Below are 26,478 nucleotides of genomic sequence, written 5' to 3'. Positions count from 1 at the left end.
TTCTCTTCATCTGACCATGACTGTTTTCTCAGATCTGGCATTCATTTCCAATTTAAAGAAGTCCAACATACAAGCTAATGTTTCTAGGAGCCCTGCTAGACATGCACAAAATGTGGCCTTCCAACTGGAGGAAAACATTTAATTCTTGACCCAGTACTTCAGTTGCCTTCTGAGTCAGACATCTCAGCAAGGGAGTCCCTGAGAGTCTTTTGGTTCGTAGTTTCATGCTTTCTGATGATTCTACTGGGAAAATTGCATTGAGAAAGATCCAGTGGTACCTGTTATATGTGTAGTTTCTACACAGACATTCCCTCAACCAGAAGATACACCTTCTCCTTGAATAATGAAGGAGTTAAAGTGGTGGATTCAGGCCTGCATTCTAAACAAAGAAGGTCCCTAAAATCATATCCTAACCACAGATGCTTCAGATCTGGCCTGGGAACACATTCCAGAGGCCTTCAAGCACAGGAAAAATGGGACCAAACTTTCTTAATAAACACCATATAAACAAAAAAAAAATGTTGGCAGCCCTAAAAGGCATGTTGGCTTACAAGGAAATCTGGACATAGGGGTTCTGCTATTGAAGATTGAAAGCAACAAAGTGATGTGGTATATAAACAAGCAGGAAGAAACGTACTCTTATCCTTTGTGACTCTTAGCCATGCAACTGTGGAAAACAGCACAGTCCATTGACCTGATGGTCCAGTACTTGTCTGCCTTCTAGCAGTTCACCTTTGCAGGTCAGAGACAGACCTTCTCAAGTGGACATTAAGCAATGAGACTTTTCTACAGGTAATGCAGAAATGGGGTATTCCAGGAACAGACTTTTATCCACAAAAAAGGCTGTTAGAAAAAAATTGCAAAGGGGCCACAGACATTAAAGCATGGAGTACAGACACCTTCTCATTTCAGTGGACAGGTATATGTCTGACTGCTGTCCCTTCCATACCACTCATCCCCAGAGTATTACTTTAGATTAGGAAGGGAGTGCCAAAGAGTGATCTTAGTTGCACCTCTCTGGCCAAGACAGCATTGGTTTCCTCTGCTGTCTCTGAAGGTAAACCTGTTAACCCATATCTGGGGAACTGTCATGAATCCCGGCCTGATTACCTTGAGCTTAACAGCTTGGATGATTTAATCCTTTCCCCTCAAGGGCTTCCTTTTGATAAGTACATCTTTCTACTTTCTGTTCTGAAGGAGGCTAGATAGCCAGGTACCAGAAAATTTTGCACATCAAAATGAAAAAGATTTACTTTTGGTGCCACTCAAAAGGTCAGTTACCGCTAGCTGCAAAATTATCCCTGGTGTTAACCTACTTAGCTGAACTATTTAACTCCAGCCTTTCTCATTATTCAGTCAAAATTCATGCACTGGCCATTTTTGCCCGGCCTCATATGCAGCCATCTCTCTTTTTTTTTTTATCCCCTTTGAAACAATTTCTGAAGTGTATCACTTCCCTCAGGCCTTCCAGGGAAGTACCATCCTGGGATCGCAGTATTGTTCTAGAGAAGCTTACCCTGCCACCTTTTGAACCTGCAGCTGCTCTGACATCAAGCTTCCTTTCTGGAAAATTGCCTTTCTGGTAGCTTTTACTTATGTATGAGGGTCTTGGAATTGCAAGTCCTAATGTGTGTCGAGTTCTGTTTGATCTTCTACCCTGTGATGGTCACACTTATGACAAATCCCTCCTTTATGCCCAAGGTGGTCACTGAAGTATCCTTGAACCAGTCTATACAAGTTTGTACCTTATTTCTGAATCCTCAAAATAAAGAACATATTCCTCATTTCTGGACAAAACCAAGAACAAGGAAAACAGACCAACTATTTTTGCCTTTGCTAGCAACAAAATAGGAAAGCCGATTAGCAAACCATTTCCAAATGGATTTCTAATTGTATTACCTTTTGTTATTAGACACATTGGCAAACATACCCCTACCCATATCAGAACACATCCCACCAGGGTTTCTTCTGCTACTAAAGCTTTTCTTATGGGGTTCCCTCCAAAGAAATTATGGAAGCTACCACCTGTTGTTGTACACACCTTTATCATGCACTACCGTTTATTGATCTTCTCTGGATTTGTCTCTGCTATCTTGCAGGACTTACTGTCTTTAACACAAAATGTTTTTCCAACCACCCACTTCTTTACTTTGGAAAAACCTCCCATGTTGTTATTACTCCAACAGTGAAACATGACAAACATGTTACAGTTGTTTCTACTTAGCACAAATGTAAATGTTCGAGTGTCTTCAGTGTTGCAGGTTTCCCTCTCCTCTTCTTCATTAGATTAGGTTTCAGGGGCCCACTGAAGGCAGTTTGAGTGCATTGTGCTCCTGGCCTGGAGCTCAGAGTGTGGGGCTCCAGTTCTGGGAGGCAAGAAAGACATGAAAACATGGCGCCAGCCAGTGATTCTTATACCCAGAAGTCCTGATGTCAGGGAGAGGGCATCAGCTGGAGTTGGTGGAGGTAAATGAAGTTTTTGTTGGTCTGAGTGACCAAGGGCTAGAACAGCAAGGCTATCCCATATTGTTATTATTGCAACAATAAAATCAGAACATGTACATTTATAGTAAGTAGACACAACCGTAGTTTATATTCCGCTGATGTTTTTCTTTCTTGAAATATATTCAGAAGTACCCCTAAAAAAGAGAAGAATAATATTTTTTCAGGAGTCAAGCTTCTCATGGAAAAGGTTTGTCCTCCATGCCCCTTTGCTTATTATAGACCAACTCAGTGGTCATGTAACAATACACAAGTGGAAATGCAGCAGCATACCAAAGTCCTGTCAGTTAACTTTTAATGAATCATAATTAAAAAATGCAACAAAACATGTTGAAACTGCACTAATTGATGTGCAGAATGTTCACAACTTCAAATAGTTTTTATAATGGCTGCAAGGTTTTCCACTATGAACATTTAAAGCTTGTTGATAGCACTTCCTATTCATGACCGTATATGAAGCATTGTTTGTTTGTGATGCTGCCATTTTCTGTCGGGTAGACTGCAGTTTGCATGATAGATATTTGATAGCTGAATGAATAACTGAATGTTGTAATTCTTGTTTTAAATTTTAAGTAACTTGGCTTTTATAACTAGCATTAAGTTTATTGTATAAAAAGCATTCCAGTACCTTTATACACTAGCTATTGTCCTGATTTTCATCTGTCTGTGAATTATTTTTTAAACTCCGACAATTTTGTTTTTAGGCACAACTCTCACAGATTTCAGTGGGTTTCCTCTGTAAACATCCTTTGTAGTAACTTACAGTAAGTAGCTTTTTTAAATACTTTTGCTTTAAAAATGCCAAAAAGATATATATATGTTATCAATTTGCTAGTGATTGTGAATAATACAGTCGACTGAAAGAGACAAGGCTGTGCACTTATGTCTTAGAAATAGTGTTATTCCTTGTTACAAACTTTTGTCACTTTCTGAACATAATAAATACAACCATTCTTTCATTTTATTTTATAACTTAATAGTAAAAATGATTATTTGTAATTTACAAACGTTATTTTACTTAGACATTTCCATCATAAAAAGTGATATGACAGCTTAAAAATAATTAAATACATATAATATGAACACTGAATAAGCTGCAAATAATATTGGAATATGTTTTGATCTCAGTTGCCATGACACACAAATACATTTAACATGCAAACAAAATTCTGAACCATATTATAATACTCTAAGAAACTATGGGGGGAATTCAATAAAGCCTACATGGACTGATTTTCCATGTAAGCATAGTGTCACGGTGCTTCATGCAAGTAAGCAGATGTCCAGTAAACGGAGCTGAGGGGCGTGCACGACCGTGTGAACACAAAGTGTCTGTGGCATGCAAATCACCTCACAAGCAGGTGAAATGTATGCAAATGAGGGTGGCAGAGGAATCCAGCAACCAGATAGGCAGTCCTGCAGACCCTGTGTTGGTGTCCATAATGTACACTGAAATATTCTGTGTACAGGATGTAAAAATGACATGAGGAGTTGTAAAAGTGTACTGACAGTGGCATAAATAGCATAGAGGACACAAATTTGTGCAAAACTAACCAGTGTGTGTCCAAAACCTTATGGAAAATAATATAAAATCATTTTTTTTAATACTCCTGGGTATGTTTGCATGGTGCACTGCAGTGCGCAGACATGCCATTATGGAAAAAATATAAAAAGATTGTAAAAACCTGAATTTGTGAGTATGTCACAATAATGCATTATAGGACCCTGTGTGGAGTATGTACAATGTCAGACTGTTGTGGTTGCTAATGAGGCAGGGCCTGGAACCGTGTAGTTTCCAGGTACTGTGCACGGATCTGTATGCAAATGAGCTGGGGTTACTGAGTAGCACAAATGGGTATCTGTGTCCATAGATCCCATCCGTGTAGGCATAGAACTGTTCCAGTGTCCAAGAGGTAGCTGACATCAAAAGGGGGTGTGTCCAGGGACGACGGGAGGCATACGCACTGTACTGATTTCAGTACAAGTTATGTAGAAGGGGGGTAGCATTTTAAATTTTCACTTCTTCGCGCTTTACTGCACGATGACGTCAGCTAATCAGGGCAGCCAGTCGGAATTGAGCTCAGCGCACGTGTATTTCCGGCCGACCGGCCAGTTCAAATACTTTCCGAGCGAGAAGGAGGATTTTGGTCATGCGGGAAGGAGGATTTTGGTCTCACTTCATGAGTTCCAGGCGGGAAGGAGGATTTTGGTCTCATCCGAGTGGGATTATGGTGGTCGGTCGAAGCGGGAGGAGGATCCGTTATGTTGGTCTCACTTCATAAGACCCGAGGGTTGGTGAGTAATATGAAGTGTGTGTGTGTGTGTGTGTGTGTGTGTGTGTGTGTGTGTGTGTGTGTGTGTGTGTAATACATATTCTCATTAAGGCTTTTAACTTGACCCCAGTTAACAGATAGATCAGTAGGCTGAAAGAGCCTAAAGAATGGCAAAAGTGAAAAAAATGCATGGATGAATGGTATAGTATGGAGAAGGAACGCCCGGTGGTTAAGGGAACCCTGTGAAAACAAGGAGAGGTGCTGAGTGGGATTCCAGAGCATTGGTCCTGTGCTCAGTGCAGTTCTGTATATGATATCAGTCATCATAAAAGGGGTACATATAATTTCGTTGAAGTGACTACCCGTCGAACACCTATTCGTCGAAGTTAATCTATTGAATGCTAATTCCATTAAACATTCATTTAAGCAAATTTCTTCCCACCGAAAAAAAAAACTTGTTGGCCATCATCAGGAATTTGCCCCTTTCTCCACTGTATTGCAATCTCAGAGTTGATATATTTAGTTGATATACAAGAGCAATTTTTAGTACTGTTTATATGTTCCCTCAATATATTTGGCCTTGGCCAGATTTACTGCATTAACAGGTTGAGAGGTACATGCAAATTGCTTTATAGAATTAGGCATAGCCAAACCTCAGCTGTCCCTGATTTTGGCTCAAACTGTTGCTCTTCCCCTAATGATCCCTCCACAAAATAACAATTTTGGAAGAAAACATAGAGGGTTTACTTTACTTTTATAAATAACTGTAATGATCAGAGTTGTACATTACTTTTATTTCAGAAATGCATGTAGATTCTCTAATTTTGTCAGCTGCTCTAAGTTAACTGTGCTCATATTAAAATGGTGTCCCTCCTTTGACAGGTTCCCAGCTGTATTGTCTGGCAATTTTATATTTTTGCATCACATTTTTGGTCCGTTTTTCATAAAGTTGCAGTTTTCTGGCAAATTAGTAGCAAATTGTTAAAGACTGAAGTTAGAAAATAATGCAGACATTTCAGTTTCAGATTTCATACCTTTCAGAAAATTCGTATTGATGCAAAACCTACTACTATTCTATTATCTTTCTAAGTTTATAAGAGCAATATTTAAAAAAAATGTCCTTATTTTTGGGCCTTTGCCTCAGTTTTATTTATGAGTTTGTTGCTGTGAGAGGTTGTGTGTGTGTGTGTGTGTGTGTGTGTGTGTGTGTGTGTGTGTGTGTGTGTGTGTGTGTGGTAGGTAGCATACCTCTCAACTGTCCAAATTTTGCAGAATGTCCAGATTTTTGCCCCATATTTTTTGTCTGTTCCTCATAAATTTTGTGATTTTCTAGAAAATCACTGAAGGCTGAAGTTGCTAAATGACAGACATTTGAGCTTCAGACTTCATGTCCTTTAGAAAAATTCATACTAGCACAAATCCTGTTATTCTAGCAACTTTCTAAGTTCACGAGAACATTATTTAATATCTGTCCCTGTTTATTTTAGGCTTTGTCCATATTTCTTGCACTAAGAGGTAGGTAGGTGTGTGTGTGTGTGTGTGTGTGTGTGTGTGTGTGTGTGTGTGTGTGTGTGAGTGTGTGAGTGTGTGAGTGTGTGAGTGTGTGAGTGTGTGTGTGTGTGTGTGTGTGTGTGTGTGTGTGTGTGTGTGTGTGTGTGTGTGTGTGTGTGTGTGAATGAAACATCCTAGTTAGTGGTAGCAGGTGGTTAGTAATTTACTCAAGCTCAAAACCTGTACCTTAGTTACAGAAAACAAAAGCATAAAGTCTCTACCCCAACTACCATGCTGCATTTTTCAAAGAACTGACATTTCAGGTTAATTTTCAATTCAAGGAACAGAGTTTGAGTGAATTTATATTGTATTACTGAAGAGGCATTACAGCGAATGCCTCTTCATCGACACTAAAAGAGCGAACCGTGAATTACGAGAATGGCCGTAGCTTGGCTGGGGAGGGGGGTAGCAGTTTGAGAGCTGTCAGTACAAATTTGAAAATCCTAGCTACACCCCTGGGTGTGTCCACAATCTTTTAAGCTCATTGGAGCTCAGCGGCACCTGTTTGCAGTGCACACTGCTGAGCCGAGCAGGGGTGTGTGTCCAGTGACTGCTAAGCTTTGTTTAACATAGGGGTGCATGTTTTTGTGGTGCGCTGCCATACTGAGCATGATCTTCCATGGGGGCATGTCTACTGACTGCTAAGCTTTTTTATCTTTGTGGCGTGGCTTTGCATGGCATGCCACAGTACTCAGCAAGGAAGGCTATCAAAAAAATTGTCTGGAAAAGCCAATGATATATCAATTACTGATGAGCCCTGTTTCACTTAAACTAGGGCCATTAAAACCCCTTAATGATGCACTTGGCAGGTGGCATGCATCATAGGTAATCAATAACACAGGCTGCATCTACAGCAGAACACTATAAAGTATGTATACACCCTACAATCTGTTTTTCCCCCAAACTCTGTGCCATTGGCGTACAGACTTGGGAATTCTAACCGAGAGTATGATAGAGGCTGCTGCAGGTCTGCTACATGTGTATGTGTTTGATGCTGAAGTCAATGCTGCTGGTGCTGCTGACAGTAGGCCTAGGCAGAGAAGGAGAAGAATGTACAGACCCAGGGTAACCTTTGAGGAGCTACATGAGCTGGAGATTATACAGTGCTACAGGGTGGACAGGCACATATTACAAGAACTCACTGAGCTCTTACATCCTCAACTCAGACCCAGAACCAACAGAGGGGAACCCATCCCAGTGGAAGCAAAAGTATGTTTAGTCCTTAGGATACTAGCTACAGGTACTTTCCAAAGACAAACTGGGGACATGATGGGGGTCTCACAGGCATCTGCTTTCAGGGTACTCCAGATCCTGGATGCCATGCTACCACATGCCAATGAGCACATTTATTTTCCCCACATCCCTGAGGAGAGGGCCAGCAGTATGTGACTCTTCTACCATGTAGCACACTATCCTGATGTACCAGGTGCCATAGAGTACACTTATGTAGACATCAAGGCATTGCCGGGTGAAGAGGGTAGAATCCACATCAACCGAAAGGTGTACCACTCCATCACCTGTCAGGTTGTGTGCAGTGCCCAGAGCAGTATCCTGAATGTGTGTGCTGGCAGCCCTGGCAGGTATCACAACTCCCATATCTGGCATGCATCACAGCTGTACCAGATGTTTGCTAGGGGGGACATTCCACATGGCCATTTACTTGGGGGTGCTGGCTACACACCGGAACTCTGGATGATGACACCCATCATAAGTGCGCACACACTCACTGACGAATGCCATAATGAGGCACATACACAAACTAGGAACATCATAGAGCATGTGTTTAGGCTGTTGAAGTCACAGTTCCAGTGCCTCAATGTATCTGGTAGAGCCATGCAGTACTCTCCAGCCACATGTGCACAGATGTTCACAGTATGTGCCATGCTACACAGTATGATCCTGCTGAAACAGCTGCAGCAGGATCAGCAAAGGGAAGGGATACACAACCCCCCCACCAGTGCCTAGGTCACCACAGCCATATCCACAGGGGAACTCAGAGGAGGAACCTCCTGAGGCTGTCCCTGTATGCAGACGTAGATGTGCCCAATGTGCTGTGACCTTGACCAAGAGACAATGCATAGCACATACACTGATAACCTAGGGCCCTAAGGACTAACACGTTATTCTGACTTGCATACATATTAGCAAAAATGATGCCAGCCAGCCCACGCATCATGTACCTCACCATATATTGGCTGTGGACTGTGTGCATCAGACAGAGTGAGTCCCAAACTACAGGTCTGTCAACTGCTGCATTCGCAAGGTAAGTCACTCTCCTGTACATTTGTAAGGGGTACTACATTATGGTAGCATATGTATGAACCTGCCGCATGTATGCAAGGGAATATAGTGGGCTATATATAGTGTGCTACTGGGCAACTTGCAGAGATCTATAGTGGGCTACTGGGCTACTTGTACAGATCTAACAGCCACTTGGGACAACAGGTAGTCTGTTCACTAGTATGTGCCCTATAATATCCACTAGGCCACATGGCTGGAAACTCCACGACATTATTCCTGGGAGATGCCAAACAGTGTGGTCACAGGACAGTTACATGACTGTCTATGCCAGCAGAGCATAGGATGGTCATCCCCCACCCCAAACACATCAGTGTTTTCATACAACTGCTGTAACAGTAAGTCTGCAATGATATACCAGCAGACCAGACAATTCCTGCATGTTGTTGTTAGTGTGAGGAATATAACCTCTCTGGTGTGGCTCACTGTTCCAGGGACAGTAGCATGGGTGATGGTGCTGATGGTTCGAATCTGACAGCATTCAATGTCTTTTGCATGTGAGGTACTCATAGGATGGTATTCCCACAGACTGTTATAACCCCTCAATCTGTTACTGCAAGAAAGCTGGACAAAGCCAGAGTGAATGATGGGACAAAGGTTCATACCTACAGATAGACATTATACACGCTCTGAGTAACCTAGCAGGTGGCTAATATAACAGCAGACTGCTACAGGTCACATTAGCTGCAGGATGTAAAGGCCATAGCATAAATGTGTCGGTAGTTACAGCAATTCAGTGACTGCTGTTGACAGTATAGTACCAAAACACCACAAATGAATGAGGAACAGAGCAGACATACAGGGCAAAATGCTGGACATTCTGCAAAAACAGGAGAGGTATGCAGACTGTCACCCTGTGTGTGGTGTTACATCATGTACCCCAGTCATATTATACCTCTCAACATCTTAGAGCAGTAAATCTTTCCAAAGCCATGAATAAAAGTGGGATCAAGGCTCACAAATAGGGACAGGTTTTAAATATTTGTTCCTACAAACATGGAATGTCAATAGAATAACAGGTCTTGAATTAGCATGAATCTCCTGATGTGTATGGAGTCTGAAACACAATTGTCTGTCATTATTTAGTAACTTTAATCTTCACTAATTTGCCAGAAAACCACAATGTCATGTGAAATGGACCAAAAATATGAGGCAGAATTTTTGACAGTCTGTGAAGATCAGTACATTTGTGAGGTATGAGTCACATATTAAGGTCAGCAAACAGCCAGGGAATGCCTTGGACAATGTAAGGGAGGTGCAGTACTTTGGTAACAGGTGCAGCTGCCAATGTCTGTAGCACACAAAATCCCATACTGGAGTGCAGGTAGCTCTGGCCTGGAGTCACCTTGTAAGTACTGACAGTCCCACTGGGCATGCTCCTGCGCTTATCTAACTTTAGCACATGTCTGTTGCCTCTTCCTCACAAAGACCTGCTATGTGGAAATGGATCTGTACATACAGACAGTTATCTATACACATCTGTCTGACTCTATCTCCCTCCCATATGTTTACCCCATATACATATAATACAGATGAATGTAGAACTTTCAAACGAAAGTTCAAAAGCCCAAATCCATTACCACCGAATACAATTAAAAAAAAAAATGCTTTCATTGAAAAAACGCTTTAGTTAAAGTATGTTAAGAAAAAAACCCCACAAAATTTAATTGAATGCAAGGGGGCAAGCCCCTCTGCACCCCTCGATGTGATGGGGGTGGCACCCCCCACACACCCACTACTTTAATATTCTCACTCTGAGGTCGCACTACAGTGGGAAAAAGGGAATTTTCCCTTACCACACCATAGTATGACCGGAACAACAAGGATACTTATGCGAAAGTGCTGCTTCGGTGAACAGCACTTTCGTGCAGGTATGCTCACCAAATTGGGATTCAGTGAAATATGCAATCAAGTATCTGTACAGATCCCAATACATATATATATATATATATATATATATATATATATATATATGTGTGTGTGTGTGTGTGTGTGTGTGTGTGCGTGTGTGTGTGTAGCTACATATTACAATAACTCTCCACATATGTCTACATAACTCATATACATAACATACATAAACAGCAACATTTATAGAGACATCCCAGTTATGCACGTTTATTTGTATATGTGTATATATATATATATATATATATATATATATATATATATATATATATATATGTGTGTGTGTGTGTGTGTGTGGCGGGGGTGTATGAATTTTCCCAGATACCCTCGGAATGCTGAGGTTATCTGCGGTCACACATCAAAACAGTTGCCCAAGGGAACCAAACCAAGGCTGCAACAGTACATAATCCACTCACTCACAGACCCTGTGCCTGTGGAATGTCACCTTGTATTGTAGACAGACACAGGTGAGAAGGTGTTGTACTGTGCAATGGTTCTATGCATGCCTTGGACAGGCCAGAGTGTCCTTGGCCACATCTCTGCCTGTCAAACTGCAGACAGCCACATATGGCCAGACTGGTAAGTGTACACACATAGCAGGGATATTACCAGGTATCCCACCCCTAGGACACTGGATAGTACTAAGCACTATCACTCTGCAGACCACACATGCTGTCTAGCACAAGGCCACTTTGCGTCCTCAAGTATTATGCCTGCATCAACTTATACAACAGACATAACCTGTGGTGCATGTGATAAGTGCTATGAGCTGTGTAATACTAGTTAGGTAGGAGTTCTAATCTCACGTCATCCATGTGAGTGTGTGTGTGTGTGTGTGTGTGTGTGTGTGTGTGTGTGTGTGTGTGTATGTATACGCATGCGCACGCATTTTTGTGTGTAGCAATATATCCCCTCCCAGAACTATGGAAATGCCATTATGGGCTCTCTCCGTGCAGTGGTATGCATTTTATGGCCCTGTGACACAAGTGCTGGCCTTTAAATTCTCTCCTCTACAAGGCCTGCTGATATTGTCCACTGTAAGAGCACTGGCTGACAATCTAATAACAGATAAACTCCATGATGCATACAATAAGTACTGCAAGCTTTAGAGTGTATTACTAGATAGATAGGGGTTCTAATCTCACAGTATCTGTGTGTGTGTGTCTGTGTGTGTATTTGCAAATGTATCCACTCGTAGCACTACACCCAAGCCTGTATAGGCTATCTATGTGCAATGGTTATGCATTTTATGACATGTGACTAGCTGCTGGCCTCAACATTGGCCTCCTTTACTAGGCCTGCTGATGTTAACCACCTTAAGAGTGCTGGCTTACAGTGTAATATCAGATAAACGGCATAGCCCATGCAATAAGTTCTGCAAGCCGTAGTTTGTACTACTAGAATAGGTAAGGGTTCTAATCTCACAGCATCCAATTTGTGTGTGTAAATATATCCCCTTGCAGCACTAGAGACATGTCCTGTGGCCTATCTATGTGCATTTGTTATGCATCTTATGGCCCTGTATTTAGCCTCTGGCCCTGAATTGCACTCATCGACATAAGCATGAGTGATGTCTGCCACCATCTAGATTTGTACTTGCAGAATACCCAGGTGACACGTATAAAGGGTAGCAGACCTTGTCACAGGGTATGAAAGCATGAAGACGCTGACTGTCCCCATTGTCCCTGACACACTGTTCTACACATATGCACTTATGGAGTCATGCATGTATACTGGCATACCTTGCTGATGTCATATTTTTGCTGTACTGCCTTGCCATCCTGTGCCACTGTATTGTCATCATGTGTCCATAGTTTAACCACTCAGACTCCTGGGACAAAAATATACACAGGTCGGTGACACACCTGTCATTCTGTAACACCACTGTAACTGTACCATCATGCAACAAAGTTACACAAAGTTTGTTGTGTAGTCATGACACATGCCAGCACACAGTACCTGTCATGGCCCACAACAACTGCCATGGCTAAACAATACTGTACTACATATGCACATGTAAAATAGTATAGTCACCCTGTGCATCTGACACACATTTTCAGGTCCCTGCATTGGTGGCATGGATGTGGCGCAGGTATCATCAACATGCACAGGGTGTGGTGTGGGGGTGCCAGAGGCCTAGACTGTGCCAAACACTTAACAGTATGTGTGTGAGTCAGGAAGGGGTGCTGGTTAGATGGGCCATGGATAGGTGTCATGTGTGTCTCTTGGTGACCTCCATGTGACAGTGGTGTTGGAGTATGTGTGTGTGTACACAGTCAAGCCCAGTGCTAGCCCTACATGCATGTATGGTGCACAGCTGTGGACTGTTCATGATAGAGTGGATAGTTCACCATCTTCAGCCATGAACACAGGAAATGGCTCCAGCAGGAGTAGCACTGGCACCACCATGCCCAAGGTCAGATGGGGTGCTAGTACCTGATGGTGACTGCTGTATTTTGGGCCTGTGTCCCCCACAGGACCACCCAGGACCACTTGCTCAGGGCCTGTCACATTGTGGTGTGGCCAGCAGACTTCTATCTCTAGCACTAGAGGTACTGCCACTATGGGAGCATGAGTATGCATGGCCATGTTGATTCTCAGCAGATGGTGTTGCTGACTTATGTCCATGTGTCTGATGCCCAAATCCAACTAGATGTTCTAGCACAGACAATGTTTAGTCAAAGACAGACACTGTCTCACCCCACCATCTATCCAGTACATCAGTGAACTGATCTAGGGTGTCACCAATACGGTGGAAACAATCACGGATGTCAAACAGTGCTGCATCCATAACCCTAGGCATCCCTCTGTTGTTGCATTCAGAACATGCCTGTGCCTCCACGATGGCCCAAAACATGACTAGAGTGACCTATTATGTGACCTTCTTCAATCACCCCTGTCAATCTGCCTGTATGTGACATTGCCACCTCTCTGGCTATGTCCAGTGTCTACATTCCCTGATGCCATAGTTGTCACACTTTCCTGTTCAAAATGTCACCACCCTCTGACTGTCCAATATCTGTGACTTCTGGGGACTGGATATGTGTGGGCACACTGGCTGTGTCTGTAGACAGTGGCAGCAGAAGAGGGATGTTAACCTCTGGGACAGATTCAGCCCCAACAACCCCACCTGTGCCTCACTATGGCCACCACCATCATCAGAGTCTGATGAGACACTAACACCAGGTTGTGAGGGGGACAGATTCCAACCCTTCCCTCGGTCACCTGTAAAAACCAAGACAAAAGCAGTGCATTACTACCTGCACTATTATGTATGGTAATCCACACAGACTCATACAGATGAGGATCCACAACTGCATTACACATGTCACAGCTTCACATCTCTGATCCCATGCACAATAGCAAAACCCACAACAACATACACAGACAAGTCAGGCCCTTTATAACATGTATTTCACCTGCATTTAATGTTGCCAGTACAATACACCTGTGAGGTATGCAATGTGACAGTATATATGATAGAATTAAACATAAAACCCAGTACACCTGTTTTGAGAATGTTATGCCAGTAGTTGTATCACTGCCTCATGTATGTACCATCTCCCTATTGTGTTTGAACAGGCATCTTGGAGTAATTGCCTCATGTATAGCAAGCTGCATAGTTACTCATAACTATAAGTGAAAATGTGCTAATGTTTGTACAAATACACACCTGTGATTACCCAGTCTATGCACTGTTATTAACTGTTCCAGAATGGAACATACAATATTCTACTCAGGCTAAGCACAGCAGTTGTACATAGGGCAAAGTGGCAGCCCTCAACTTTCTTAGGGTATATATGATCCTTAAAACAACAGTATCACACTTGCCAGGTACAGGACCACGGACTTGGGCCACACCTGACAGACCTGTGAAAAGATGAGGAAGAGGTATTGTCGGCACCACCACATGTTGCACCACTCCAAGGTCATTTGTGCATATATCCACATGTACAGTAGCTGTTGTGCTAATGGCTGTATTGCTGACATTATGAGTATGTGTACACAACTGAGCATAAACCCCAATCCCCCAATGCAAATAGACCTGACACCCATGTACTGGTATGTACAGCCTGCCACAATGACTGATACAGTATTACACTGGTGAACACAGTATGCTTACCTGGATGTATCTCTTCTGTGGGCACTGTGGCATCCACCTCCATGATGTATGATGAGATGGATGCCTGGGAGCTGTAGGCTGTTCCTATGTTCACCAGGAATTCCTCTGTGACCAAGAGTGATTGTTCTGTCAGAGGCCCTCCACCAATGCAGCACAATCCCTGGCAACAGCAGCTGCCCTTTGTCATGTAGCAGTCACAATATCTGTGGCCTGATGTTGGACCTACTCATGGGTCCTGTCTCACTGGCCAATCCATTTGACATCCTGCATTAGATCTGCCCACAATGCTGCCCACTTTTTCCGATTGTGCCTAGCCCTGGACAGCAAGATCTGATGGTGGTGTCTCAGTCCATCCAGTATAATGTCATTCTCTGCAGTCGGGAAAGGTGCATTTCTCCTGCAGTACATGGTTCCTGAAAGACTACAAGTGGGGAACACATTACAGGACCAGCTACGTGGACGTCCACTATGTACAGATCCAGCAAGCCGATAATGGCGTGCACTATCCACTGCTCCCTTACACATCATGCTCCACAGTCTGGCAACACAGTGTGTGTGGATATCAGCAGGATAATAGCAATACTGGGATCTGCCCCTGTGTGCTGTCAGATTCTGCTTTATGTTCCTACACCTATCACTGCAGTCCACTGTGGTGTGTTCCATATGGGCAAAATCCCACTATGTCATGCAGCTGCTGTCAGAAACACAGCAGCGTGCTATTACAGCAGCTGTATGGGGACAGTCCAGCAAAACTGTGTGCCACACTGACAGAAAGCAATGTAAGCCTGCTGTAGTATATGTTCCCTGTAGGCATCATACCTCACAACTATACAGAAGTTTTCAGACTGTCAAGATGTTTGCCCCATAGTCTTCATAATTTCCACACATACTTGTGGATGTGTGACAAATGGTTGGCATTCAGTGCTGGCTGATGTCAGACAGTAAAGACAGACATCTGAGTTACACACTTCATACCCTTCAGAACACACATCATACCCTTCAGACCACAGTTATACTATAGTAATATCTGTTTAGTCTATTCACATTCTCACTTTCTAAGAGCAATACTTACACACTGTCACTCATTTTGGGCATTTGTCTCCCCATTATGTTTGGCTTTTTCCTGACTTCTTTCTGTAGGAGGTGGACAGCTATGTTACACATAGGTCTCAGCCAAACAGGGACAAATGTCAACAGAAATAGGGACTTGGCCAGAGTACATAAGGGACATTGGGGGACAGTTTTACAATGTCAGAACTATTTATGTGAGACAATGACAGAATGAAAAGAGGTGATTTACAGTATATCATTTGACATTACAGGAGTGTACACCCTCCCTTACTGTCACTATGTATTACGTGTAATCCACTAGCTGTCCTACAACAGCTGACCACTGTAAGTGGGAGTGACAGGGACAGAGTTGAGATTTGAGTGAAATCAGGGACAATTGAGAGGCATACGTGTAGGTGCAGGACAGCAGAGTATCAATGACATGTCATTACCATAGATCTAAGACTGCCTAACTACTGTATTCCCTATTCCCCATACTGCCACCCCCCCCATCTACAGCCTGTTATATGGAGAAATCTATTACATACCTGGTGGAGTGCAGTACTCCTTTGCTGAACATTGCTTCCAATAATCTTTTGATAATGCACTTTCTATGTGTGTTACGTCTCATACAGACCTGTTCCCCATAACCATCTGCTTGTCTTTTTAAAGTACTGCTCATTAGCAGGTAGTTGCCTCTGCACCAATCTGTGACTCAGAATTGCTAATTGCTGCCAAAACAGCTGAACTTGCACTATCATTACCAATGACATGCCACCACAGTGCAATACATAAGGCCTTCATGTAGGCCTTGGCCCTTTTCTTAGTTTCTGAGATGGACATTACTGATGTGTGGAGACTACAGCATTGCAGAGGGTAGGTACAAACACCATCCACTGCAGAGATGTATGAAGTACATCCACAGTTTCACCCCAAATGTGTGGTCAGTGTCCCATGACGTTGTCGTCATCTGGCAGTACACTGGCAATCATTGTGATTCAGTAAGGGAGGAGACACGTGTGCCACACTTCATACTCCATTAGACTATGCTACTGCAATAGTTGTTATTCTGTCAATGTACCATCAATGTAGGGGCAAACTGTTAAACATGTCCCTAACTCTGGGCCTTCGCCCCCCATTAAGTATGACTGTCTCTAGATCTCTTGTTATAGGGGTTTGGGAAGTATTGTAGGTCTGTAGCAGCTACCTTTATGTACAGCTGTGTATGCTACAGGCTGCAGCTGCTGCTGCAGCCTAAACACATATGGGGAGGGTGAATACTTTGGTGGACAGCAAGCTGTATGTGTAATTGTGGCAGCTGTGTCAGACCTGTCGTTACAACAAAGCTAGGGTAAGAGTGTTCTATACCATCCAGTTGGGGAATGATCTTAAGGTACATCTGTTATGCAACATTGTGAATGACAGAGTGGCAGGCAACATATAGTTAGGCTATATGGATATGTGCATTGTGTCTCTGGCTGCAGGCCTTTGTCTTGCAAAACTGGGTAGCAGTTAATTAAGGTGCAGTAACCTGTTAGATGGATAAGATTGCATGATGTATTACTTGCTGTCTTCACAACAATGTAATTGAAGTGTGACACGGAACTGGATTAGAACTCAGGACTGTGTGTGGCAAGATGCACTGCATGCAAGAAATTTAACAGACTGAGATACTGAGACATTGCAAATGCATCTGTATTTGCAAGATATATGTGAACATGTACAGGCTGTGGGAAACATTTCTAAATCCATGACTATGTGCATGGCTTTATATGGTTGTATTTCTGCACCAGAGTCCCAGTTGTACATGTACTTTGCTATTTCTGCCTTAGCAGGTGCCTTTCTACAAGATCATGAAGTTGCTGATAAAAGGGGACATATACCTGCTATCACAGGTCTCATTTGCATCAATTGTTATGTGTTTATTATTATTTATTATTGCACCAGAATCCAGAGTACACTCCCAGTTTTCACATTAGTTTTTGTATTTCAGTTACATGCTTAATGATTGTAAATAGCAATCAGTATATGTTGCTGAAAACACCTGTTTAACTTAAAGCATGTGCAGTGTAGTGGGTTCATGCACAGTGCTGTAGTTAAGAGGGGCCAGGGTTCAACCCATGGGAGAGGTGTAACAATGTAATAAGCACATGTAGGCATTAAAGCTCTTTAAAGCACATTAAAGCACAATTTAAGCTGTGCTAAGTGAAGCAGGGTGGAACGCCGCACTGCTCTATGAAAACCTGCGCTAAAAAAATATAATGAAAAGGAGATGATAAGAAAGTGGGGAAATAGGAGCAAACAGGGGGGGGGTACTGATGTGAAAAGCAGGTAGGGATGTGCAGGACAGGTGTAGGAAAAGGCCATAGCTATCCATTTCTTGTACAGCAACAGTTGTGCATTTTGACAGTTTTGTAGATGAATTTGGACTCTCAAACCACAGAGAGATGAGTGAGGCCACCTTAAATGTGTTGTCAAGTCAATTAGACCAACTTAGTTGAATCCAAGCCGCGGCGGTGTAGCGGCTAGCGTTGTTACTTCACAGCAAAAGGTTCTCCCATTCGATTCTCGGCTGGAGCACCTTCTGTGTGGAGTCTGCATGTCCTCCCCGTGCTCGAGTGACGTTAAAGACATGCAGGTAGGTGCGAGCGTGAATGGGTGGGCCTTCATTTAAAGTTGGGTGTCAGGTTGGCAACTCAGCACCGTAAAAATCCACTGCCAATCATGAGCGGACCGGAGTTCCACTGTGGTGACCCCTAACCAAAAAAAGCTGAAAGACTGAGGAAAGGTTGCATCTATCTAGCGGACACGTGTGAAATGGAGAGCTATGTATGGGGCAATATTTTTTTGTGGGACAGGTTCCCATTTTTTTCTTTTCTTTTCTTTTTTTTTTTTTTTTTTTTTTATGGAGAGAGTGGAATGTTGGGGAAAGGAGGTATATATGGGAAGTTAAGATGGGTAGGAAAGGATGCAATAATAGACAGACAAGACATCAGACTGGGGCAGTGTGTGACACATGGGTGGGGTAAAAACATTGGATGGGGAGGGAGTTGTGGAATTCGAGATGCATGTGCCTGCAGACAGCAGCAGCATGACTGAGATCCCCACCCATAGGCAGTCCACACTGTTCCTTCACTGCCCCAAAGGTGTCTGTGCTTGAGGCTGGGCATCAGGGCCAGCCTACCCCATCAGGTTGGCCAGTGTGCCCATCTGGCACAGGCGATGTTCATAGCTTTGATGAATGATCATGCACACCATGGCTGGTAGCTGCTGTTGGGTGACTACCACCCCTCTGACACCACTCCCAGGGGAGGCCATGCCCCATTCCCTGAAGCAGTTCCACCTGATGTCGCAGGTGGTATTGTAGGGGCAGAAGAGGGGTCACCACCAGCCTGGGTCCCAGACGTGTCATACCCAGTGCCACAGCCAGCTGACGTAGGGTAGGTGGATCACTGGGAACCTGCCTACCCTGGCATGCTGTGGTGATAGAGATATAGAGATCAGTATAGGTTAGTTATGAACAAAATATTGGTTAGTAGTAATAGCATGCCAGAACATTGGAAATAATCCAATTACATTTCAATGCATATTATGTGAAACACAACAATAAATAACAGAGCAGTCAGAATGCAAACAGCATACCAGTAACCGTTACAGCATAAGGCCAACAACACTGGTAATTCAACAAGATATGTTAATAAGCAACTATTATAATACATAACAATAGTAAAACCCATGCCCCAAAATAAAGTTTAATGTAACAAGATATGTTAATAGTAAACTATAACCAATGAATAATAGTAATAAATAAATGAAGATAAGGGGTGAGGAGAGAGAGAAATGCAGTCCATTAATACCATTATAGGCTATATACATGACAACAGTACTACAGATCAGTCTTTTCTTTATGTGTACAGGTCCCCTATAGCTGCACCTACATACCTTTCAAGTTATCTGCAGGGGACAGTATGGGCCATGTAGTAACAACTGTGGGTACATAGCTACACAGAACACCTGCACATCAGGTGGGCCTATGTAACTGCCAAGACATGCTGTGGGCTGATGTAGTGATACATTGCAATTTTGGTAGTCCTTTGCATGTTAAACCTGTAACTGCACACTACTAAAGACATTACGTGATGGCATTACATTTGAGAGAAATGTATGTGTACAGTACAGAAACTAAACAACTATCATGCCTTCCTTGGCAGGCATGGGGTAGAACCTAATAGCAGTGACTTCAGAGGACATCTGCATTGAATGTATTAATTGACTGCATTAACCTTTAACAGACACTCCATACATACAACCATACCAGGATTACACATTTATTTCTTTTATTTTGTTTTATTGTTATTATACTGATTTTCTTTATTTTATTCTGTATTTTCAGTTTCCTGGTAATGATTTTAACAGTCTGTGGCATCTAAACATGCAATTATTTACTCGTAATATGGGCTACCTCAGTAATTTACCTGTAGTTCCCATGGAGAGGAAATCTGTAATCATTACATTGCTGATACTGTAATATTTAGTGCTACCTAGGACTGAATTTAAACCTTTGTCTGTGTATGGCAAAATGTACATCATACAGAGCATTTAACAAACTGAGCTACCAAGTCCCTGCTGATTACTGATAGACTGATATTTGCCTAGAGCGCACCTGGAACCAAAATATGACCTGGTAATAGTATTACAGGTTTATACTAGACTGCAGTGAAAGTTAAACACACATGCATGAAATTTAAGCATGAAAGAGATACTATGTAACCTATACAGTACTACATAGAATGCAGGTATACACAATATATTTGCTAGTAGGTTTAAATATCTGTGAAGTCAACAACAAACAGTGTAATACCTGAAAGCTTTGTGTCATTATAAAGGTGTTTTTTGCTCAGCGTTGGTGTTATTTACTGGATTATCTATACAGCGGTGTGTGCTTAAGTCAACAAACAATATCAGTTCATGGGTTGGCTACCTCACCCATATACCTTGCTTACCTGCTATTTGTGAATGACAGAATATTATGTGAATAGGATTGGCCTAGAAACGGCCTTTAACAGTACTATATGTGGTAATGTGTACATTTGGCAGACATTATATTTGCGGTCTATAGCTATTACACTGTTATACATGACTGCAACACCTTACCTCACAGCCTGAATGCATATACCTTAAATGAAAATGGTTAAAACAAGACAATCTTGAAGTACACAATTTACCTTGGTGTTATTGGTATTTGTTAATGTTATTGCACTACAGTTGTCATAACTCATAGGTTCATAGGTTGGTACTAGGCTATCGGCCCTAGCGCCTATACAAGCCTAGCCATAACAAACCCGTGTCTGTTTCTTCCCACACTATTTACTTTCCTGGACCCCTGTCTAGCAGGGTGACTGATGTGATCCCCGGGGTGAATTTCCTTTCTCCCATCCAATCTTCAAGGTTCCTTTTGAAGAGGGCCAAAGAGGCGCTCTGCTTGACATGTATGAGCAGTCTATTCCAGAGTCTGGGGAGTCTCTGGGTCAGGAACCTAGCCCTTCAGCATGTTTTGTTTATTGTGATGACAAGGTTTAGATCCCTGGAGCATGTGGCTCTGAGGGATTGGGATTTCTTTAAATGTAGCATGTCCAACAGCTCGGGGTTTGACATGGCCTTGTATGTTAAGCAGAGATCGCCTCGGAGTAGACAATATGCGACAGAGTATAGCTGGAGTTTTTTAAGGCGGTCAGCATAAGGCATCTGCTTTAGGCCTGTGATTCTTTTAGTGAGGTATTTCTGCGGCCTTTCCAGTTGTTGCAGATGTCTTGAGAGGTACATACCAAATGGGGTGTTGTATTCTATAATGGGTCTAATGAAGGATGAGTACAGTGGGACAATGACCTCCTTTTTTCTGGATGAAAAGCCCTTAGTGATGAGGTATGCCACAAAGAAGGATTTCTTGACTGTTGTGATGATGTGGTTATTGAAGGTGAGACCACTCCACCTGTGTCCCTAAGTCTCTTATCACACTTTCAGTGTTTAGTGTACTGCCACCTATGTGGTAATTCACGGGTGCATGTTTTTTCCCATAGGGGATAATTATACATTTCTTGGCATTGAGCTTGAGCCCATGTCTCTGGCACCAAACATCTGTTTCTGTAAGGCCCTTTTGTAGAGTATCCACATCATTTGGGGATTCAATAATGGCTCCCAGTTTGCAGTCATCTGCGAACTTTGTTAGCCAGATTCCATTAGTGTTGGCCTGTACTTCAGAGAAATAGATGCCAAACAAGAGAGGTCCCAGGACTGAACCCTGAGGTACTCCATTTGTCACTTGTCTGGAGCTGGATTTGGAGTCAGCTACTTTTACAGTGTGGGTTCTGTCAGTAAGCCAGATGGCAACCCATCAAGTGTTTATAAGTTCCATGATAATACATTCCATGGCCTTGCAGATCAGGCTCATCAGACTGATGGGGTGGTAGTTCCCGGGATTCAAGGTGGATCCCCCCTTGTGGAGTGGGATAACTGCAGCTGTGCACCATTCAGTGGGCACAAAGCCTGAGGTGAGGGTATGATTAAACATGACACTTAGGTGAGGTGCCAGTTCATTTTGTAGTTCATGTAGTACACAGCCCATCTGTCATGTCATCTGGTCCCATGGATGCTGTATTCTTAGCTTTGGAGAGTGCTTTTTTACCTGTGTGGCCATTATTACTGGAATTTGGCAATCTTCCGGTATTGAGATGAGCCATTTAGGGGGTGAGAGGGGGGGTGAAGTTGGCACTGAATCGATATGCCAAGGATATTGGCAATATCCATAGGATCAGTATATTTAATGTCATTCTGTTGTAGTTCAGAGCAGATTTGAGCATTGCCATTTAGATTTTTGACATAGTTATAGAATGCCTTGTGGTTTTCTTTGGAATCTTTGACGATTTTATTTTTGTAACTAGCTTTGGAGGATTTTATGAGGGATCTCAGCTTCTTACTGAGGCTGGTAAGGGAGTTTTTTGCATCCTGGGATTTTCCTCTTTTCTGCAACAGTTTCTTCCTTTTGTTGTAAAGTTTGTTTATGGCAGGGGACCACCAGATTGGCTTCCTTTTTTTGGAGGAGAGCAGCTTGGTTCTATTTGGGATGGCACAATTCATGCATGAGTGGATGTGGTCGTACAGTGCTTTAGTGTAGGACTCAGCAGTCGAACTTTCAGTTCCCATCTGCATGGGTGTTATGAAGTTTGTAACTTCTGACTTGAGTAGCATGAAGTTGGCTTTGAAGAAGTTTTTATGGAGGTTTCCTTACTGGGGGGTGGGGGTGGGATGTAGATGTTAAGGGTGATTAGCTTATGGTCTGATTTGACCAATGAGAGGGTGACCATAGGTGTAGAGCATCGATTTCCCATGTTGGTAATGACCAGGTCTAGGATATTGAAGCCCCTGGTGGGACTATGGATTAGTTAACTTATACAATCAGCTCCTGGATATCAGGATCTTGGAAAAAATATATAGGTCACCCATTGGCATACAGTAAGATTACTTTATTACATACCCACACAAATACACACACACACACACACACACACACACACACACACACACACACACACACACACACACACACACACACACACACACACACATACACACCCACACACCCACACACCCACACACACACACACACACACACACACACATGAACATTAACAAATACAACATAAAAGCATGTTAATATTTTCAGTTATTACAATAGCAAACAGTGCGTGTATTCAAGAACCCTGTCTTCACATGCACATACACATCAAGGCAAACATAAAAGTACATTATGTTTTCAGTTAGTAGAACAGAAAGCAAAGAGTCTGCAATCAGAAATGCTGCTTCATCCAGTTTTCTTTATTGAAATCAGAGGTTTTTTTTGGCTCCAGCAAAGCATTTCACCAGCATTGTTTGTTTAACTTCTCCTGTACCTTTAGTACATCAGGATTAGATACCAGTACTTCTGCTACCTAAGTAGAACTACAATGAGTGTATAATGGTTCCTCACACACACGCATTTTTGATTCAAGTGGTTTAACAATTAACGTCACAGCTTTCTCACCTGAGAAATCCAGGAATGTATACACTAAAAAAAAAGTAAAGTCAATTGAACCCATGAACTGCTCCAATCTGTTAAAGTAGTTCAGAATTAACAGTGACACGTTTATGCAAAACCTTTATAGAACAGTACCTTTTTTGTACAAAAGGCAACAGTGTCCAATATTTTTTTTTAAGAAATCATGTCAGCTTTTCTGGATAAAAGAATTTTGCATTTTCCAAAACATGTCTGGAGAAAGGTTATGACCAGACATGCATTAAGTATGCCAATGCACACTTGTTAATTTGTCTTCTGTAAAAAGATGTGCTAACATTTAAATTAAAATGTGTCTCACTTGCAGTGGAACAATTTTATAATATGGCAGTGAGTGGAAATGTAGGAATCTTGCCAGAAATTGAATTGAGCCAACTGACAAAACTTATTCCTCTTTTTTTTGTTGTGTCTTTCGGCTTTTCCTGGTTAGGGGTCGCCACAGCAGAACTCCGGTCCGCTAATGATTTTTACGTGCCGAGTTGTCAGCCCTGACACACAACCTTCAACGAAGGTATGCCCATTCATGCATGTCTACACACAGAAGGCGGTCTAGCTGAGAATCGAACCGGACAGTGTCTTACTGTGAGGCGACAACGCTACCGCAGCACCACCACTGAAAAGTAACTTTCAATATGATGCTGATTTTAGCACTTCTGGCTTATTCTCTGGATAATCTAACTGTTATTTATTTCTACAAGTTCCATATTTTTGAAACAGCAGGCTTTCTGACGTTAAGGACATTTCCTCTAAATGCCCGTTCCTCTTTGCCAGCAAGGAGTGAGAACTATATGCAATGTGTTTTTACACATGGAAAGATTCTGACCTATATATGTTTAAGGTTGCCACCTTTTCAAATACCCAAACTGGGACATTTTTGGTACAAACATCAGATTTTGCAGAGCAAAACATACCCACGGCCAATACAAAGGACATAACTTCACTTTTTAGCCTACATAAAAGCTTATTCTTGTAGCATTTTAGTTGCTTAGTCAGTTTCTTATTCCATTTAGGTGTTTCAGATACAGAATAACTGTTTTATACAAGTATTGCATAAAATATAGTGAATATGTTTGTCCTATAAATCTCAGGACATTTGACATATTTCCCATTTCTTTGCAGCACATGACTACCCAAAGAGGGACTGTCTCTCCCAAAGTGGGACAGGTGGTAACCCTGTATATTCTGTCCTACTGTTCCATTTCATACAAAAGAAAGCGCAGTGGGGAGAAGTACATGTGAGAAAATCAACCAAAGTTTATTTTCACAGGTTTCTATTAAGTAACAAGAATGTTTGGAAAATCATTTTATTTTATTCAGTTGCAAATGTTTCACTAATCTGGATGCATTAATCTTCTGGCGACTTGCCAGGTGGTTTACAAATTCAAACTTGTTTTATTGAAGTTATAGATCTGAAGTGTATAGTGTAATCAATTTCTCTTACACTATACTTATGATACAGCAGATCTGTTTTGTATGTCTGAATCACTCTAATGTCGAATGTAAAACACCAACAAAATAATTTTGATTATACACGAGTGAAAAAATAATGAAAACAATATCAAAAGAGGAAATATATTTCCTCTCCAGATATTAAAACTAAAATCTCATGTAACACTAGCCTCAAATTTATCTGATCAGTGGTAGTATGACGGGAAGATTTTAATGACGTTAAGGTGTAGGGTTTAGGGTTGGAGAGGGGCCTGCATCAGGGTTAGGGTTAGCACCCATTACTAAAGAGGGCAGGGAGGCTCCTAGATTCCTGAATTGTAGGTCTAAGAGAAGTTTTGCGAAGACCGTTCTACAGGGGAACGTTATCCTTCCATCTCCCAGGTGGATGAGCTTTGGGAACCTACCAATAGGCTAAAGCAAAATTGAGAACAAAAAATATAGTACAGTTGTATATGTCCTACTTAACTGTAACAGTAAGTTTTTACATTTTTCACTGCTGCAGTAGCCTACCCAACCACCATCCCCACCATCTGCCTTTGTAGATAGTTGAGGTGGGACACAACCTACTTTGTTCTGGTTGCTGTTTAGATGATTTTTATGGTGATTATTAACTGTTGTAAGACAAATCTATAGCCCTTTCTCAGGGCAGTAAAATTCTGAAGATTTACCTCACTGTGGTTGTTGATATACTTCTCTCCAAAAAAGGTGCACTCTGTCAGCAGCCACAATGAGTGAGAGGGAGGGGAGTTACAGCTCTGACAAGCTGGATGAGTGCTGTGTCCTCGGCAGGACATTACTCTTAGGCTACTGCAGCAGTGAAGAAATTTGAACACCTAATATTGTGGGTAAGTCAGCCTTACACAACTGTACATTCCTTCACTATACATGTTTTTGTTTGCAACATTATTACATGTCTCACAGTTTTGACACATAAGCAGGTTACCTAAGCCTAAAACCAACATTATAGCAGAAAAATTCCATAGTACAAAATAGCGCATTCATAGTTTGACGCATGATAGGGTTTTCTTTAGGTGTAGCCATAATATCTTTTCAAAGACTCAAATCATCTTGTAAAACAAGTCAGTTTTTGGTCATGCATGCTTAAAAAAGATTGTCATTCAGTAAGAAAACTACATGTTACTGAGTTTAAACCAGAAATGTCCTTTTGCTTAGTGATACCTTTTTTTCTTTTTTTCCTGAAATAACAGATCATTAATGTA

General features: G+C 42.1%; 1 protein-coding gene across 2 annotated transcripts in view; it reads left to right on the top strand.

Annotated features, from left to right (window-relative positions):
• LOC122790962 (histo-blood group ABO system transferase-like) overlaps positions 1-26,478 on the top strand; it is a 515,753-nt gene that overhangs the window by 187,112 nt on the left and 302,163 nt on the right. For both annotated transcript variants that reach the window (XM_044058683.1, XM_044058682.1), the window contains exon 3: positions 3,207-3,266. In XM_044058683.1, coding sequence (XP_043914618.1) covers positions 3,207-3,266 — 60 coding nt within the window. The remainder of the gene's footprint in view (positions 1-3,206; positions 3,267-26,478) is intronic.

Source organism: Protopterus annectens, chromosome 16.part0 (genome assembly GCF_019279795.1).
Source record: "Protopterus annectens isolate FY-2018-M chromosome 16.part0, PAN1.0, whole genome shotgun sequence".
In the NCBI taxonomy this organism is placed as follows: Eukaryota; Metazoa; Chordata; order Ceratodontiformes; family Protopteridae; genus Protopterus; species Protopterus annectens.
The sequence above is the reverse complement of the archived record's forward strand: the minus strand, read 5'-3'. Positions and strand labels throughout refer to the sequence as shown.